Source organism: Mus caroli, chromosome 1, assembly GCF_900094665.2.
Source record: "Mus caroli chromosome 1, CAROLI_EIJ_v1.1, whole genome shotgun sequence".
NCBI classification, from domain to species: domain Eukaryota; kingdom Metazoa; phylum Chordata; class Mammalia; order Rodentia; family Muridae; genus Mus; species Mus caroli.
The window spans coordinates 25,747,387-25,766,274 of NC_034570.1; the positions used below are offsets into that span (position 1 = coordinate 25,747,387).

General features: G+C 38.4%; 1 protein-coding gene across 10 annotated transcripts in view; it reads right to left on the reverse strand.

The window, feature by feature from the left end:
• The window catches only part of Phf3 (PHD finger protein 3), a 64,883-nt gene that overhangs the window by 4,672 nt on the left and 41,323 nt on the right, over positions 1 to 18,888 (reverse strand). For all 10 annotated transcript variants that reach the window (XM_021158718.2, XM_029483348.1, XM_029483345.1 and 7 more), the window contains 10 exons: positions 16,363 to 16,672; positions 13,346 to 13,529; positions 12,902 to 13,046; positions 12,300 to 12,456; positions 8,726 to 8,842; positions 6,204 to 6,335; positions 5,288 to 5,423; positions 4,043 to 4,238; positions 3,021 to 3,168; positions 1,052 to 1,141 (listed from right to left, as the gene is read on the reverse strand). In XM_021158718.2, coding sequence (XP_021014377.1) covers positions 1,052 to 1,141; positions 3,021 to 3,168; positions 4,043 to 4,238; positions 5,288 to 5,423; positions 6,204 to 6,335; positions 8,726 to 8,842; positions 12,300 to 12,456; positions 12,902 to 13,046; positions 13,346 to 13,529; positions 16,363 to 16,672 — 1,615 coding nt within the window. The remainder of the gene's footprint in view (positions 1 to 1,051; positions 1,142 to 3,020; positions 3,169 to 4,042; positions 4,239 to 5,287; positions 5,424 to 6,203; positions 6,336 to 8,725; positions 8,843 to 12,299; positions 12,457 to 12,901; positions 13,047 to 13,345; positions 13,530 to 16,362; positions 16,673 to 18,888) is intronic.

Here is an 18,888-nt window from a genome sequence, read left to right on the forward strand (position 1 = left end):
AAAAAAAAAAAAAAAAAGACTCTCCCTTTTAGTCACTCTAAAGAGAAAAAGAAATTTCTACAAAAACGGATTTATATTATTCCATGAAATATTATTCTCTGAGTTTAAGGAAATACAGCAAATAAATGGAGACCACAGGTGAAGAGAAGCATTACTGTGACGGAGGCCGAGGTTACATCTCAGTTTATAATCACCTCTTCCTGTTACTAACAGACCTTAATGTCTGGCTGGCACGTAGCCCTCTCTGCCTTTCTTTCCAGTTGTACACAGCTGTGTGACTCAGTTCTCACCAACTATTGCTCAAGCAAAGACAACTGCAATTTCTGGGGTTTGCCGTTAAAAACAATCTGAGGTTCAGCCTTCGCTGGTTCCCATCTGTTGCTGCTAAGTGACCTGTGACGACGTCTGTGCTTGATGAAAGCACGAACTAGGAAACAGTAAAGTGGCAAGAAGCAGCCTGGTTCCCAACTGATCCTACAAGCTCAGAGCCCTAGGCCTCACAGCATCCCCACAGAGGAGGACAGGCTTCTGCAGGGTCTGAACCGCCGGACTGTAGTAGAGTCTACATGGGCATACAGAGCTTGGCCATGCCCTGTCTGACACAGGTAAACTTCATACTTACTCTAACACACTTCTTTCCACAGTGTTGACAGAAGCTACAGAGAACACATACCAGAAAGCAGAGAATCAAGGGAAGGTTGAGCAAATGGCTTTGCTTCAGTTTATGTATTCACAGTTAGAATCCACCGATCAACCAAAGTGTCATTTGTAGCTGAGCTCTAATTAGCCTGCTTGGTCTGCACATCTCTGTCTCCCCAGAGCTGAGCTTATAAGTGTGCACATTCACATTCTGTGTTATGTGTGTGCTGGGGATCAAGCCTATGTAGCAGTCACTTGGTAACTGAGCTGTCTATTACCTCCTAGATAGGTTATATATATTTCCGATTTGTATTAGCTCCCTCTCCGTAAGAGACAACGGATCCTTGTGTGAGACTTTAAGTAGTTTGACTCTGTAAACATTTCACATACTGCCACTGTTGGGTTTACTCACCTTGGTGCCTGATGCTTTTATTTTTTCCACATAATCCCAAACTGTCTGAGGTGATATCCTGCCACCTACTTGAATGCTGTCTGGCAGGTCCTACGGATAAAAGAAAAGATGATCAACAAGTCCACAACATCTTCACTACAATCCCATGACTCAGACATGCTTAGCTTTGAAAATAATTTGAATAAGAATAAAAACAAGAAAACAGGGCTTAGAACATGGTAATAGAGCACGTGCTTAGCATGTGTAAGACTCAGAGTTCAATCAATCCCCAGAAGACACAAAGAATAAACAAACTGCATCACATCACAAAATAAAACCCAGTAGAGAGATAGCAACTAAGCCTAACTCAAATGCCAACTTCAAATAAATAATACTGGAAATGCAGTTACTAAGGACACACAGACATAAACAGCCTCAACACTAAGATCAAAATCTAAGGTCATGCCAAGGCAGGATAGAAAGCACAAGGACCCTGTGGCCAGCACCACACACACAATTTGGGGTGGGCTCTCAGCTTCTCAATGGTGGTCTGTGGCAATGGACAGCATTATTACTATGTTTTGGGTTTTTTTGAAACAGGGTCCCAAAATGTAGTTCTAGCAGTCCTGGAACTCACTATGTAGACCAGGCTGTCTTTGAACTTATAAGAGATCGCCCTGCCTCTGTCTCTGGTGCTCGTACTAACAGTGTGTACCACTATGCCTGCCACTTTTTATATTTTTTGAAGGAATCCTTAATAATTAATAGCTGAAGTTCAGATTTTATGCAATTTAATTACATAGTATATTTTGCAAGAGAAAATTAACTCTGTAACAATACAGTTTTAAAGGGCTTAACTACACGCACTATATGTATATTGATACATATATATAATCACAAAATTTTAAAACTTTATTCAGTATATTCTTTTTTTCTATGAAAACCAAGGAAAAGCATGAAAGTAAAATTAAGTTTATTTAATTCATTAGTTACTTTCAAAATTTTGATATCTTAGCTGTAATAAAAGTAAAATAAAAGTCAGTGAAGGAGTTCAGGAAACTAACCACACTGCAAACTATGGCACCAAGAAAAATATCTTTATTCAAATTTAAAAGGGTCTGAGAGACCAGGACCTAATTATCCATGCAAAAGGATTAGCTTCAAAATGATCTAAAGAAAAAATAAAAATTCTAAAGGGTTATTTTTTTACCCACCAAAAGTCCACTAGTAGCCTGTTTAATTTTTCTCTAACAATATTCACATTCCTAAAAGATTATTGCCCAAGTAAACTGCACACCAGCAGCTCTGTGTAGTAACTCAGAACAATGGGCATGTATAGGACCGGTGCTGAGGCTCAGCGACAGAAAGAAGGCTTGCTGTGCACACACAGGGCCCTGGCTGCACACTAAGATCACAAGGGGAAAGGACGAAGGTGAGACAGGAAAATTTCAGCCTAATCAAAAAAAAAAAAAAAAAAAAAAAAAAAAAAAAAAAAAAAAAAAAAAAAACAATTACCATTATAGGGAATGATCAGATGATTTAGATAAACCAAAAAACTAATGGATCAAATCCACAAAAATAATGTATTCGGCGCACGTATACTGGCTTGATCTCCTTTGATATTTAAATGTGACACTTGGTCACTAACCACAGTATTACACTACTGCTGTTTATTCTCTATTTAACTAACCACAGGAAGTGCTGCAGTGGCTGGTCAGTGCTCTCTAAGGCTGACAGAGTGACAACCTCAACAGTGACAGACACAGGCAGGTACAATGGTCCTGAAACCTGAATAGTGTAGGAATTCCATTTCTTTAACAAACAATTTTTTTCAAAAGCAATTAAGCCTTTTTTCACAGGCTAACTTTGCCATAAATTTGTCAGCATTATAGATTTTTTTAAAATTATTATTAACAGCATGTTTCCCTGCCTGCTGCTTTCAGAAACACATGCAAACCCAAGCAAGGAAAGGGAGAAACGGTCACAGTACCTCTGTCAAGTACTCAGGGGATCCAGACACAGGGTAGGCTTTGGTAACAAACTTTGCCACAGATGGCATATTGATAAAACCTTTCCAGATGAAGTTCAATCGAGCCAGAAAGGTTGACTCAACTTCCACAGTTCCAGGCATCTCTGGACTAGAAAAGGATACTAAAGTTAGCAAACACGCAGGCCAGATAGCGCTGTGGTAAAGATACTTGCCCCCAATCCTAAGGGCCTGGGTTCAATCCCTGGAGTCACATAAAGGTGGAAAGAAGCAATCAACTCCTCAAAGTTGTCCTCAAACCCCCACATGAGTATTGTAGCACAAATACACACACAAATAAATGTAATGAAATATCCATGAATGAGTGAGTCTACTTTCTATAATCACTACAAGTATTTTATGTCAAAAAGTCAGTAAACACTTTAGTTCAATTGTTCACTCAATTCAAATGAACTCAATAAAAAATTTGCACTTTCAATTATAAATATACAATCACAACCGTACAGTCATGCTTTACGAGGATACCCTCCTAAACTGCTCTGAGGTTGTGCATGCATCAAACAAAGGCTATAGCTCCTACTTCTTGAGATCATTGTATTTAAATCATTTGTTTCTGATTTCTTTATAAAGATTTACTTGCTTTTATGTCATGTGTATGGAATTTTGCCTGTGTACCATGTGCGTGTCCATGGAAGCCAGAGGGAGGTACCTTTGGAACTGTAGTTACAGGCAATTATGATATGCCTTGAGGGTGCTGGGAATAGAAACCAGGTCCTCTGCAAGAGTAGCCAGTGCTCTTAAATGCTGGGCCATCCTTTCAGCCCATAATTAAGAGTCTGAAAGTCTGAAATCTAAAATCCATTCAAATAAATTAACCCTGAAGTCCTATTCACTTATCCATTGGCCTGGGGTATACATAGTCACTTTCTCAGAAGTCTCTAGGAAATGTCCCTTTTCTGTGTTTGCACATCTTTAAGTACAATTAAGCAATGCTTATTATAGAATTATGCCCGAGAGAAAGCTACCGTGGAGTGGGAGAAAATGTTGACTTGGGAGATTCTTGTTTTTCCTCCTCAAAGAAATCAGAGGTCAGAATATTAGTAGTTGAAGACAACGCATCTGCTAGACTCTCTGCTTCGTTGTCTGAATGTTTACGGGCTCCTCCTACAACAACTTTCACAGTTTTTGGAGAAAGATCATCTATAGGTGGTGCCATTCGACCTGAAACCAGAAAACACCAAAATAAGATTGTTACCTGCAAGTTTTACACTGTCATGCATTTTTACTTTCAAAAGTGCTATAAGTTCTTTGGTTCCATTACTGAATAAATATTTCCTGGGATAATATATACCTGTGATGTTTTCTCATAGCAAATTGTTACACTTATTCTAAGCAGCAAATAATTTATCAATGGCACCCAGAGACCTAAGCTAACTGAAATGAGGTTTCCTCACACTGTGAAGGGTTTCACCTGGACTGACTTAATGTCGCCTTTTAACTATTTTCCAGTTATCACCACTGTTTAAACAGAAAACGGTGCAAATGAGAAGTCGCTGGTGCTACTCCTCAGTTATGAAAGTGAAAAATAAAGAAAAGAATGTTAACACAGTAATGGGAAATGTTGTGACATAAGCCTTTAATCTCAGCACTGGGGAGGCAGAGGCCAGCAGCTCTCTGAGTTTGAGGCCCGCCTTGGTCTACAAAGTGAGTTCTAGGACAGCCAGAGCTGTTACGTAAGGAAACCCCTCTCACAAAATCAAAAACAAAAAAAAACAAAAGAGAATATTAACAATCTAAAATGAAAATATTGTACAATGTAAAGTAAATCTGGCTCCCTCATGAATTTTTTCCTAAAATATTGATAACCTCCTGCCAGTAAAAATAAATCTGTATTCTATCTACTCCTAACCATAAATGCATACATACATAGCACATGGCACTAAACCTGAACAATGTGAAATAGAAAATGACACTAATTTGGGACTATAATATCCAAAAGGAAAAACAAACAAACAAAACCTCCAACATTCTGACAATTAGCAAATCGAATGGTCTTCTTAGCAGATGTCTACTGTTATGTTTGCATCCCTGTGCACATGGTAAAGCACGGCTGTGTCTGCTTTGGTGTTTATACACCGGATCCACTCTCATACAACAGGAGTGGGTTGGCGTTGCACCATCCAAACCAGAGAGTAAAACCTACAAACATGAGTGCTAAAATATACCCCTTAAACAGTAAGCACAACACCAGAGCTAGCAAGACTCCCAACCTATGCATATTTTGCAGTTCAGGTCAAAGAGATGCTGTCTATGTTGACTAGTGGTATCTTTAGATGTGGAGTCAACCTCTTCTTTTTGTTTCTCAGACACATCTGGCTTCTCCAATGACTTATTAGCTGACGGTTCCTAACAGAAGTGAAAATAAAAATGAATTTTAACAGATAAATTTTGGCAGCAATTTTAAAAATCAAGTTGTTAATTTGTCAAAGTCAAGCCATTACATTCAAAAAGTTGTTTACTTTCTTAAAAAAAAAATACTTAGTATTGTTAAAGTAAAAACTCAAAACAGCTCAGTTTTTAAAGCTTCTAATGAAACTTCAAGTCATTTTTTCCACTGGTTTTTGAAAACAAGGAACCCTGAAGTAGACTGTCTCCACCCTGATCTACTTACTTCTCATTTTTCTATTATACAAGAGAAAAGACATCTTAATATAATTAAAGGAAAGCCGCAATGGTTCTCAAATTGCACTATTTACAAAGCACCAAGGAGCTCTCGCTCCCCTCTTCCTCTCTTGTCTCTCTTCCTCTTGCTTCCCGCTTGCCGCCTCTCTCCCCACTCCCTTTCCCCCTCTCTCCACATGGCCATGGCCAGTCTCTACTTCTCTATTATTCTCTCTCTCTCTGCCTTTCTACAATACACACCTTAAAACCGAAATCAAAACCAAACAACAACAAAAACAAAGCACCAAGGAATTACTATATCAAATACCCCAGGATTCTAACAAGCTTTACCAGGCACCTATAACGCAGACAATGTGCACTAAGGTCTTAAGAACTAGCTCAGTAAAACAGGCTACTTTAAAGCTCACTACTGTAAAACAAAGTTCTGCTTTAAGAGCATGAGAAAAGCTTTTGTCCACCTTTATATTTGGAGCTGTAGACCACATAGGACAGATCTGCTCCTACCTGGATCTCGATGGCTGCTTCCTGCTCCTTCATTGGGGCGTCACTCTCGATTTCTATCTCGCCTTTGTGAGTTATTTTTGTGATTGGTCGTCTTTCCACTTCTCTCTGTTCCTTCTCAATCATCTCTATGGTCTAACAAAATAATTTAAGGAAACATTTAAAGTATGTGCCTTAATTTATGAGAATTTAACCTAAAGAATTATAATTGACTTTTAGTTTTTCTCTGATATAAAATACCAATAGAAGCTGAGAAGTATGGAGAGATCTTAAGAATTAACTCTATGCCTCAGCCATGAGAGGCTCACATTAACCCTCTGCAAGGAGGCAACCAAGAGGCAATGCTCAGAGTGAGAAACACAGTATTTATACTTGAAATCAGCTTGCAAGGAACCAAGAATGAACTTGACTCATGTGCTTCATCTGATGATCTAGTGTATCCCTCCAATACTAACTTAGTCAATGATTCTAAAACAAACAAAAACCAAGGCAACCTACTTCTCCTGTCTCCTGGACCTTTTTAGTTAACACTGGCAATTAAAAGAAAGAAACTCAGCAACAACCTATGAAAGTTAGCAAGTATAACAAGAGTATGAGAAAGAGCAGGGCATGTGTGCACTAGAGCAAAGAACAATAAGGACTGTAAAGGTCTGTCCATTCATCTCATTTGTTGGTTGTAAAACATCCATTAAAAGAGTCAAATAGAACTAGTGGGATTGGTCAGTGGGTAAAGGGTCTTTACCATACAAAGAAAAGAAAAACATGGTCTCCAAAGCAAATGCACCCAGTTTCAAAGCTCAGGTAAGGCGAGTGCAGACTTGGGGTGTTGACAGAAAGACGATATGAACATTATTTTCAAAATACAGAGGAGGCAAGATTATATGAAATCAAAGCAAAAAAAAAAAAGTATGATACACTGCATGGTCTCTCGACCCTCAGACCACCTCAAGCCCAGCCCAGGGATGGTTAATATCTAAGCCACAAGCAGCATGAACAAAAGAATCCTGTATATTATGCAGGTCAATAAAAACCATACATAATCATTATTTCCTAAAATGGGTAGCTAATGGCTATATCTGAAGACAAATGCTCAAAATCATCTATTCCCTCAAACTTGCTAGGCATGGTGGCACAAGTGGCCATTTATCTCTCACTTGGGGAGAGTGGGAGCAAGGGGACTGCAGCCTGGGCTCTTTTATACAGTGAGCTCTTTCCTCCAATGAATGAATGAATGGATGAGCAGAGTTTTTAGTTCATCTTTAAAGGTTGACATTAAAGGTACTGCAAGTATAAATCCCAACTGAAAACTTTTGGTACCTGTGACTTTGAGAAATTTTTATTTTAAAAATTTCGTACAATATACAAATTACAACACTCCAGTTTGATCTGAGACAATACCACACAAACATAACAATATTTCTATGCATACTTATATATGACAAGTCAGGTTATCTTCCAGTAGATTCTGAAAAGTTTTACAAAGTTTTAGAATCTACAATCTGATTCATTAAAATGTTAATGTTATAATGCATTCAAACTGCTTATAGAAAGCACGGGTTGGTTAATGCTTATTTTCCAATTGTTCTGATTTGCAAGTAACAAATCATAAAATAATTTTCAATCTTGTAATTAGCAAAAAAAAAAAAAAAAAAAAAAAAAACCTGCAGAGATGAAGACAGGCACTAAAATTTAAGAATTTAGGAAGCAGAGTCTGGAGACACTCATAGTTAAGGGCACTTGTTCTTGCAGAAGACATCGGCTCACTTCCCAGGACACACATGGAGGTTCACAACTGTTTGTAACTCCAGTTTTCTGAGATCTGAAGCTGTGCTGACTAGTTATATATTAATCTGATACACTCTACAGTCATCTGAGAGGAGGAGACCCTAATTGAGAAAATGCTTCTACAAGATCAGGCTGTAAGCTGACAAGCTTGCAGGGGATTCTCTTAGTTAGTGATCAATGGGAGAGGGCCCAGCTCACTGTTAGAGACACAAGGGCAAGCCAGGAAGCAGCTCCCCTCCATGGTCTCTGCATTGGCTCCTGCCCTGTCTGAGTTCCTGTCTTAGCTTCCCTCAATGGATTATGATTCAGGATATATAAACCCAAGAAACTCTTTCCTCCCAACGTTGCTTTGGCCCTGGGGTTGCAGCACAGCAAGAGAAACCCTAAGACATATGCCCTCTTTTGATACTACAGGTACATGAAATACATATATACAGGAAATACACTCATACATAAAATAATTAAATCTTAAAAAAAAAAAAAAAAGTGAAGTGACACATGCCAGCAGTCTTAGTAACTTAGAATGTTGACAAAAGACCAGCCAGACCGGATGGGGGAAGGGGGAAGGGGAAGGGGAAGGAAGATAAGAAGGGAGGGGAGGGGGGAGGAGAGGGGAAGGAAAGAGAAAGGGGAAGAAGAGAAGGGGTGGAGCAGAGACTATGAAGTAAAGGAAGAGAAGGCCTGTTTTCCTTGCACTCTGTACTGATAGCCAAGTGGAACACAAAGTTAGATGTCCTTACGTGTCTGTTCTCCCTTCGTCTCCATGCAGCTAACTCTTTGGAGGCTAGTTCTTCTGGACTCATTCTTATAAGATGATCAGGGGTTACTTCTCCTTTTAGAACTTTCTTAAATAATATCTACAGGATTTTAAAATGAAAAGGACACATAAACATTTAGAAACAAAAAAGAGCTGTAATATGTGAACTTCCAATAAACAACTTTAACTTTGAAGCCACTTTAAAGCCTGGTTTATGAATATGTAATTTAACCTAGTACATACAGCCTAAGAGCTTTATAGTCTGGAAGAGTAAAACATAAAACACATTCTATATAAAATTCAATTTGATGCCAGTGTAGTGGCCATTCCTGTAATCCCAGCATTCAATCTTGAGACTGAGGCAGGAGGATGAAATTCAAGGACAGTTACACAGTGATATTCTGTTAAGCTTCTGCCCACCCACCCACCCATTCCCTAAACCAGAAAATCCACGTAAAAAGCAACATGAAAAAGCAAGTACAATGAAACCACTACACATCTGTCCAAAAAACTGTTTCATGTCTGCCTCAGGACAAATTATAATAACCACACCACTCATGGAAAGGCACTGAATAAAAGAGCTTTTTAATCGATGTAGTGATGCCTCTGTTTTTCTGTTTTCTTAAGATTTTTACATTTGAATCCTGGCAGGCTTGAGTGGAGACCACAGCAAAGAACTAACTGCAAGGAAAAGCAATCTTCATTTGAATACTGAGAAACATTTCTAGATTATATAGTTTATACGGTTTATATATTTTATTTCATTATGTATTATTATATATTTGTTATAGTTTATATTAGTTTATATAATATATAGTTCTTGGTCCATGACAGACTATACAACTTATATTTTTCTTCAACAGCTGTTAGCATATTTTAAAATACTTCAATTACATTTCCCCTAATAGTTCCCATGAATTCAGCCCAAATTCTAAATCTTTGATGTTTAAATTGCCAATAAAAACTATGTACTATTATCATATAACTTACACACCCCATTCCATTCACAGCTGACATGTGATGTAACATTCCAGTCAACAATAATCCATGCAAACAATGATACACATTTAAAATTTACTACTTAGTGATAAAGAAGGGGGCCTAGCTGCCTTTGTCTATGTAAATACACTCTGATGTGTGCGCAATGGCAAAATCACCTAATGATGGCTTTTTCTTGCTGCAGCAACATTGTCATGTGACTATAGTTTAAACTGTCTCTATATTTTCTTTTTTTGTGGTTGTTTTTTCAAGACAGGGTTTCTCTGTATAGCCCTGGCTGTCCTGGAACTCACTTTGTAGACCAGGCTGGCCTCGAACTCAGAAATGCTGGGATTAAAGGCGTGCGCCACCACGCCTGGCTATGATTTATTTATTGTTAATATGTAAGTACATTGTATCTGTCTTCAGACACACCAGTAGAGGGCGTCAGATGTCATTACAGATGGTTGTAAGCCACCATGTGGTTGCTGGGATTTGAACTCAGGACCTTCATAAGAGCAGTCAGTGCTCTTAACCGCTGAGCCATCTCTCCAGCACCTATATTTTCTTAATATGTTAAAAACTATGAGCTGGGTGTGGTGGCACACGCCTTTAATCCCAGCACTCGGGAGGCAGAGGCAGGCTGATTTCTGAGTTTGAGGCCAGCCTGGTCTACAGAGTGAGTTCCAGAACAGCCAGGGCTACACAAAGAAACCCTGTCTCGAAAAAGCAAAAAAAGCAAAAAAAAAAAAAAAAAAAAGATTTCTTTGCTGGATGTGGTGGCACACATCTTTAATCCCAGCACTCGGGAGGCAGAAGCAGGCGGATTTCTTAGTTCGAGGGGCTAGCCTGGTCTACAGAGTGAGTCCCAGGACAGCCAGGGCTACACAGAGAAACCCTGTCTTGAAAAACCAAAACAACAACAACAACAACAACAAAAACCAAAAACAAAAACAAAAACAAACTGTGTACATATATGTTACACACATTACATAGGGAGTGACAACTAGAAAAATAAGCCTATACATCTTTAGTACATATGCAATTTTTCCTCAGTATTTCTAGTCTGCTGTTGAAATGCATTATTTTTGAGAGATGACTATTTTGTAGCAAATATTAATATGCAAACTTACATCACTAATGTGAAAACTTTTACACAAATACATTTAATTTAATTCTATAATCTAGAATCACCTTCAGCAAAATTTCTCAATGCACCTACCTAAATATAACACACAAAATAATCATATTTATATTTGGAACACTGAAAGAGTTCACTGCATAATTTTTGCTTAGCATATGCAGTATAGAACTTTCTATGTGTAAACTCATATACACATACAAATACAAATACACACACCTTATGGATTTTTTCTAAGTCTCCAACAAGAAATCCCAAGATATAAGTAAGATAGCAATAATGTTTAATCCACAGTTAAAATATATTTTTAATAAAGTTCTATTTAATTTGGCAAAAATATTTTAAAATACTTTTCCAGGGAAAGAACAGAGTCTCACTCTGCTGTTCAGGCTGTCTGGGAATTCGCAGCTTAGGTGATCTTTCTGTCACAGATTCCCTAGAAAGCTCTGATGCAAAGCTCATGTTGTCAGGCTTGGATCTTTGTTTTTAGTTTACAACAAAATGTGACGTTTTGAGTGAGCATACAGGTTTAAATAACAAATGCTTAGGCTTAACAGAGATTTTTGAAGAATACTTTAGAGTAAATTTTTTTTTATTCGTTTAACTGTGTTATGCAAGAGGTAGTGACGAGAAGAAAATGCACATACATCCAAACACGTTGTTCAACAGACTCCCAACACTCCTCACTGCTGTCGAGGATTCCTAAGTCAGCAGCACGGGAGCTTACTCAAATGTCATGTTCTGGGGCTGCCCACGCAACTCAGTTGGTAAAGTGCCTGCTCAGCATGCGGCAGCTCTGGGTTTAGTCCCAGAGACAAGTGTGTGGAGATTGGGACTCAGGCCTGCAATCCTGGCACTCACTGAGTTGTAGATAGATCCCAGCTACATCCCTTCCCTGTCAATGAGAAATGATGCTCTTAGAAGGAGCTCAGCTGCAGAGAGCAAACTCTGTGCCATGAGGCCCAGCATTTAATCCCTAGTACCACAAGCAAACCAACCACAGAGAGAATGCTGTGTGGGCTACCCTGGGATGCTCCACATCCTCACAATGTGACTGACATCTACAAACATCACCACAGCTGTTCTCGGAGGCACTCAGACTAAGGACCTCTGCAGGACATATTTGTGGAGTCTAAACCAAGAGCCAAACTGATCCTCTCACTCCAATTCAGAACCCATTAGAAAGGGCTATTTCATCAAAGTCCTAGATCGCAGTTCAGACCATGGCATGCATAGCCATTACAGGACTCCGGAGTGTGATGGCTCCGTGGGTAAGGCACTGGCCGCTCAGCTTGATGACCAAGTTGTAACTGTCTGCAGACACTCTAGAGAGGAATGACTCAAAGCTGTCCTCTGATAGAAGAACCACAGTATGTGCATGCCCATACATACACATGCACACAAGTTTAAGAAAACTTGGACAAAACAAATTACTTACATTGTTTTTAGGATCTTTTAGATTAAACATCAAGCTTCTATATTTATTCTTATACTTGGCATCCGTGTCCCGAAAAAAAGAGAAAAGTTCTTTTTCAATTTTTGTGGCAACCTTTGCTGCCTTTTCCTCTGGGATCTTCAAGTTTGAATCTGTAAGTCTTAAAATGAAAACAATTCTTTTTTTCTGTTGTGTTTGTTTTTAATTAAACAATTTTTTTATTAGGCATTTTCCTCATTTACATTTCAAATGCTATCCCGAAAGTGTCCTATACCCTCCTCCCGCCCTGCTTCCCTGCCCACCCTCTCCCACTTCTTGGCCCTGACATTTCCCTGTACTGGGGCATATACAGTTTGCAAGACCAAGGGCCTCTCCTCTCAATGATAGCCTACTAGGCTATCCTCTGCTACATATGCAGCTAGAGACACGAGCTCTGGGGATACTGGTTATTTCATATTGTTGTTCCTCCTATAAGGTTACAGATCCCTTCAGCTCCTTGGGTACTTTCTCTAGCTCCTCCATTGGGGGCCCTGTGTTCCAATTCAATTATTTTCAAATACATGAAAAGCCCCTGTTATTCAACCACTGGCATAACAACATGTTACCTTTTCATAAGAATATCTTTGAGAGAATGTCGGACACTCTGTCTGATCTGATCTGCAGAAGGCTTGGAAGCAGTAGCAGGCGGGTGCACATTAGGTCCACCCTTTTCCATTTTCTTCTTTTTTGTCTCTTGCTTCTCATGAGTACCTAGTTGTAAAAAGCAGCTAAACTCATTAAACTGTTTTAAAAGATACTTTCTCTATAATACATGATCTAAGTTTAAATCCATGCAGACTAAGTATTTAGAAATAATGCCAGAGCCCAGAGTTCATTATTCAAATAGTCCTGGTGCAGAGTGTCTAAAATCTCCTGTGATCAAGAGTGGTTCTAGAGCCATAAAGTGTACGCACTCATGTTTTTTTGTTTTTGTTTTCCAAGTATTTCCAAGATATGCCAACCTTCTGTAATACTAAATACAAGTACATAATCTCCAGCAGTCTCCCTACCTGATCTCACCACTCTCTCTCCTGTACAGGCAAAAGCTGCAGATTCCTTTGCTATTTTTTCACTTTTTTCTTCTGATGATCTCCGAGGTAAATGTGGTTGGCTCAACTTGCGAAGAGGGGCTAGCTGCCATTTTTTAATTTCATTATCTCTACTGTCAGAGGAAGTTTTTCCCTCACCAGACTCCTGAAAAATACAGTAGTATGTTGCATTAAAACAAAAACTACTTACTATTTAAGACAAACCTCAATAATATGTAAGTGAAAAAAATTAAATCTAGTTAACATTACAACCTGTAAGAAACTAAACATTTTCAACCCAAACTTCTATAAGATATAAAAAAAAAAAAAAAAAAAATAGGGGCTAGAGAGATGGCTCAGTAGTTAAGAGCACTGACTGCTCTTCCAAAGGTCTTGAGTTCAATTCCCAGCAACCACATGGTGGCTCACAACCATCTGTCATGGATCTGATAACCTCTTCTGGTGTATCTGAAGACAGCTATAGTGTACTCACATATATAAAATAAATAAATAAATCTTAAAAACATATGTACACAAAAATAAGTTACCATTATTAAAAACCACAAGATTCTATTGTTAACCATCTATTTTGTATAAAATACATAATATCCTATGAAAGGAAAACAAAACCGAGATCAGGCTGTAAGGACCTTAGTTGGCTGTAAATATGAAGGAGGACGGAACTGCGGACAACTGAGCACCAGCATTTGCCTATGTACCCCTAAAGAACAAACAAGGCTCATTAACTTCAGCACAGGTACCAGTTATGTTGCCAGGATGTCAACAGGCAATTTTAACTCCCATGGGTACCATCAATGTACCTGCTACTTCTCAGAGAGAAATTAATCACATCACACTTATCTAAAACCATAGGGAGGATAACCATTTACAGATCAAGATTAAGATAAACATGGAAACTTTAGAATGCTCTCATTTTTCACTTATTTTTTAGTTTCCTAACTAGACGTAATATTAAGAGTAGAAATGTGGTGGGGTGTTTTTTAAGACCTATTTTTTATTTCTACATATGCATATAAGTGCACTGTATGCATGGGCAGTGCCTGTGGAGGACTGAGTAACTGTCACCCCTAGCCCTGGAGTTACAGATACCTGTGAGCTATGCTGTGAACACTAGGAATTTCACCTGGGTCCTCTGAAAGAACAACCAGTGATCTTAACTGCTCAGCCACCTCTCCATCCCCAGAAGCATGTGTTACTGTTACAGGTCTGATAATTTCATTCCTACCACACACGGAAATGCAATAAATATTACAGTAGAGAAATCTAATGATAGAAAATCATATGTGAAAAGAAGGCAGCATAAATTACCACCAAATTAACCCAAAGATTCGAGAGTTCACCATCAGCCAGGTGTGGTGGAGTATGTGCATAATCCCAGCACTGAGGAGGCAGAGGCAGGTGGATCTCTCTTAGTTTAAGGCCAACCCAGTCTACAGAATGAGTTCCAGGATAGCCAGTACTCTGTCTCAAGAATTAAAAAACAAAATAAAAGGGGTGGGGGCATTACAAAAGAATACCAAGCAATGATGGAACATGAATCTATAAACAGAACAGCTTCTATGATTTCCAACAACATTATCAATGGTAACATTTTAGAACATCTTTTTAGGTAAGACACAGTTCAGCCAAAAAACAATGTATTTCCAAGTAGACAAGAAACTATATACCAAATGTAATGACCAACAGTTAATGAAATACATTAGTTTTCAGAGAACATACTGCAAAATGGTAATATAGCACTCAGCAATATCAACAATTAACCTGATGTTAATCAAGAAGATCTCCAAACATCTTGTCAGACAAAAATGTTGAATGTCACAAAGGTTTATCAAAATGGAGCTCAACCAAGACTAGTCACAAAAGGAGTGCATGAAAGATCTGACTCAGCAAACAATGGAGAAAACAGAGAGGCCATTACTTTCCCTGCCACAGGAGGAAGCCTGCCTACGCTCAGGAGCTACGAGACTCGATGTAAGCACAAGCTCAAGTCCTTTCTAACAGAGCTGTGCTCCCTCACCATCCTTAATACTTTAGAAGCTCAAGCTACTGCTTCTTCTCAGCTATGAGTGGCTTCCCAGGTCAAACCAACGGTTTCCATACAGCCTCCAACCTGTAAATCAGTATTTTCTTTGCTTTTTAGACAGCATGCTTACTTATTGTTATACTTTATTGACACTGTGCTACTTCCTCTTCAGGGTTCTACTATAATTCAAGGATGAGAAAAATCAATGCCAACAAAAGAAAAACTTAATTGGAGACAATAATGCATTTTTTCTATTTTCCTTCTTCTAAACACAAAATATTTTAAATTTTGTTTAGAAAATACTTTTAGGAGGTGGTTTAAAATGTCAGGTCAGGGGGACTAAAGAGATGGTTCCCTGGTTAAAAGCACTGTCTGCTCTTCCCAGCGCACATGGCAGCTCACCACCTTTTGTAACTCTAGCTTTTCAAGGGATCTGATACCCTCACACCAAGGCACATAGATTAATGTTAGGTAAATTATAAAAAAAATATATATATATATATAGAATGCCAGGATCATGGAAAACAAACTTTTAGAAGTTCACAGTTCAACAGGGAAAGTGGAAGAAGTGACTTTCAAGCAAATGAGATCAAAGGCTATAATTATTCTTTTTAATTCTTAAAAAGTGCAAAACAGTTAAATAATTAATAAATATTTAGATTAAAAATGTACTTAGTAAGCATAATTTATACTTAGGCCACATAGCCACATAAATATTATACAACAAAGATTCAAATATAAACCTACTGCTCAGCGACAGCACAAAAAAAATGCATGTCAAACTCCCCACTTTTCAACAGAATTGGTCCCCTCCTCCCCAAGCCTTAAATTCAACTCATTTTTTATGCTAAAGTAATAATGTACACTGTAATAGACCTGACAGAGAAATTTCTGAGTATCATTTAGGTCCATACAAAGCTCTTGACATAACAAATGTACTGTCTGGAAAGCTTACCCGTTTTAAAATTTTGACCTTGTGCTTCCCAGGGTCATCTGAGTGTCTGTGTTTATCGTCAGTGACTGCGTGCTTCGATGATGTCAGTTTTCCACACTCCATCCTTTTATCTTCACTGTGGGCTTCGATGGGAGCTGGAGCTTCAAAACTCTCTGTGTCTAGTACGTCAGTCTTTTTATCTTCTTCAGCACAGCACCTTACACAAACATATTCTTTGTCTTCCTCTCCCATTTGCTGTGCTTGAGAAAGACTTAATCCAACACAGTCTCCATGAAACCAGTCATCACACCTCCCACAGCCGACCATAAACCTGAAAGGGGGGAGAAAGGTGATTTATTTTAAAACCTTAGTATCAAGTGAAAATGTTTAATTAATGTTCAGACACTGTTCATATTTTCCATGAATGCAATAGTTCAACACAAATCAAGTTCCCAAGGAGCATTCCATGATACCATAACTTTTAAATCAAGCGACTCTCCTAATAGGAAATGACAAAAGACGCTGGTGGGTAATAGGAATGAGGACACAAGGCAGTCATGAAAACTGGTAGCCCACTGTACAAAAATACCATAGAACAAAGCACATAAAAAAACCCAGTCAGGTGTGAGATCTCAATCACAATTTAAGAGGTGAGAGCATACAGAAAACTGGGGTATTTGACTAAAAAAAAAAATCTAAGTATAAGTCTCTCATTCCTAGTAGCCAGCGTGTAACCTGAATCTTTCTGATCCAATATATCACGTTGATTCAGCTGAAGGATTCTTGTTTACTTTTGGGTGTGGACTTCCTTCATGTCTTATGTGTTCTTGGAAATCAACTCATTTGCCCAATAAATAGCATCCCATCTTAACAAGAATGCACTGGCATCTAGGTTTTGACTCTGATTTCCTGAGTTCTTCCTTTACCGCATTCCCTCATGATTCAGAAGCCAAGCAGTGGGTCACTTAAAGATATCTGCAACTACTCAGAAGTAAAATGGCAACTCATACATGATTAGCGATGCTATCAGCTCACTGCAATACTCAAGATCTCTTCCCCCTTTTTTTCTTTCTCTGTCTGGCAATTCTTATCTCAAAGATTTGGGGTAGCCTTTTATAATCTGAGCACTTGTGGCACTGACTTTGTTAATGGTGGCACCACCAAGCACGCCCTGCTCATTTAAAAATGTGTTCTCTAACAGATGGAATGTTTAAACTAACCTGCGGCCTGATTTCAAGCCAAAATTGTCAAAATATCAAAGTAAGTACCAAAATTAGTGCTACATTTAGGAGGTGTTTTTAAAGTGGTGCCAAATCCATCCCTCCTGTACAGCAGCTCTTCATCCTGTGTTCATTTCTGTCTGCCCAACTACTACACTACGTCTTAGGAAACAAGCTACAATTGGCCCTTCTTTATCCTCAGTGGTCCTTCTGCTGCCAAAGTCATCAATCAGTCTTCACCTTAACTATGATGCACTTGGTTTGAAAAATAAGGGTAAGTAGGTTTTATTCACAAGCCAGGAGAACATTTAAATAATGTAACATTTACTTGTAAGGAAGTTTTTCTTTGAAAAGTTTGATGATTTTATGTTGTCTCAATGACAATTGCTCCACAGGGTAGGAATCTTGAAGAATTCTTTCATGTTTAATACTTTAATGCTCTTTCCTTGCTTCATGCAAAGTGTACATATTGATATTGCTATTTCCTGAAGCCAACTGCCTAGTATAAACTGCTTTGATATTCAGAAGGAAAATGAGTGTGGTCCCCTCCTTCTCTTCTAACAACCACAGCTGCACTGACTTCAAGTTTGCAATGGTTTCAGTCTTAAATGACAGATCATAAAGCAGTGTAAAAGCATTCCCAAACATCCATGTGATGTAACCAAAACAGCTCACTAATATATGATCATAAAATTTATCAAGAAATCATCCCTCATTTCAAGTTTACTTTGGAAAAGCTTACACTGAATTGCTGACATGCTTTGAAAACCAAATCTCTGTCACCTAAAGATGTCATTTTACTACTTTAGAACAATGTTTAGATAAAACTTTCTAAAAAACACAAAAAAAATAGTAGCAAACACCCGTGTCCTGGGGCCAGGAGTGGGGTGGGGTTACTTTGATATAGTCAATTACTTGTAACTGTTAACACCAATTTCTACTTAGGAACTTCTAAAACTCATGAACTAAAAAAACTGTTGAAGCCAGAATAAGAAGAAAGAGAAGGGGATTCGAGATGGACAGAAGAAGCACCCTCCTTGTCTCCTCTCAGGCTGTACTGCTTTAAAGACCTGAGGGCTAGGAGGAAATACTTAGAAGGCACAGCACAGGATTCGCAGCAGTGGGATGTCAATACCTAATTCTCCAGTTCTTGCCCTGTCCTTGAATGTGTGGTTAATAAAAGAAGAAACTTCTTCATGGATAACATGAGTCTACTGTTGCTGAATAAGCGGACTCAAGCAAATCAGTATGTATTAATCAAGTGGAAAAGACTGCAACACTCATAGCTTTTGTTTTTTTACTATGCTCACATATAAACCGACAATAA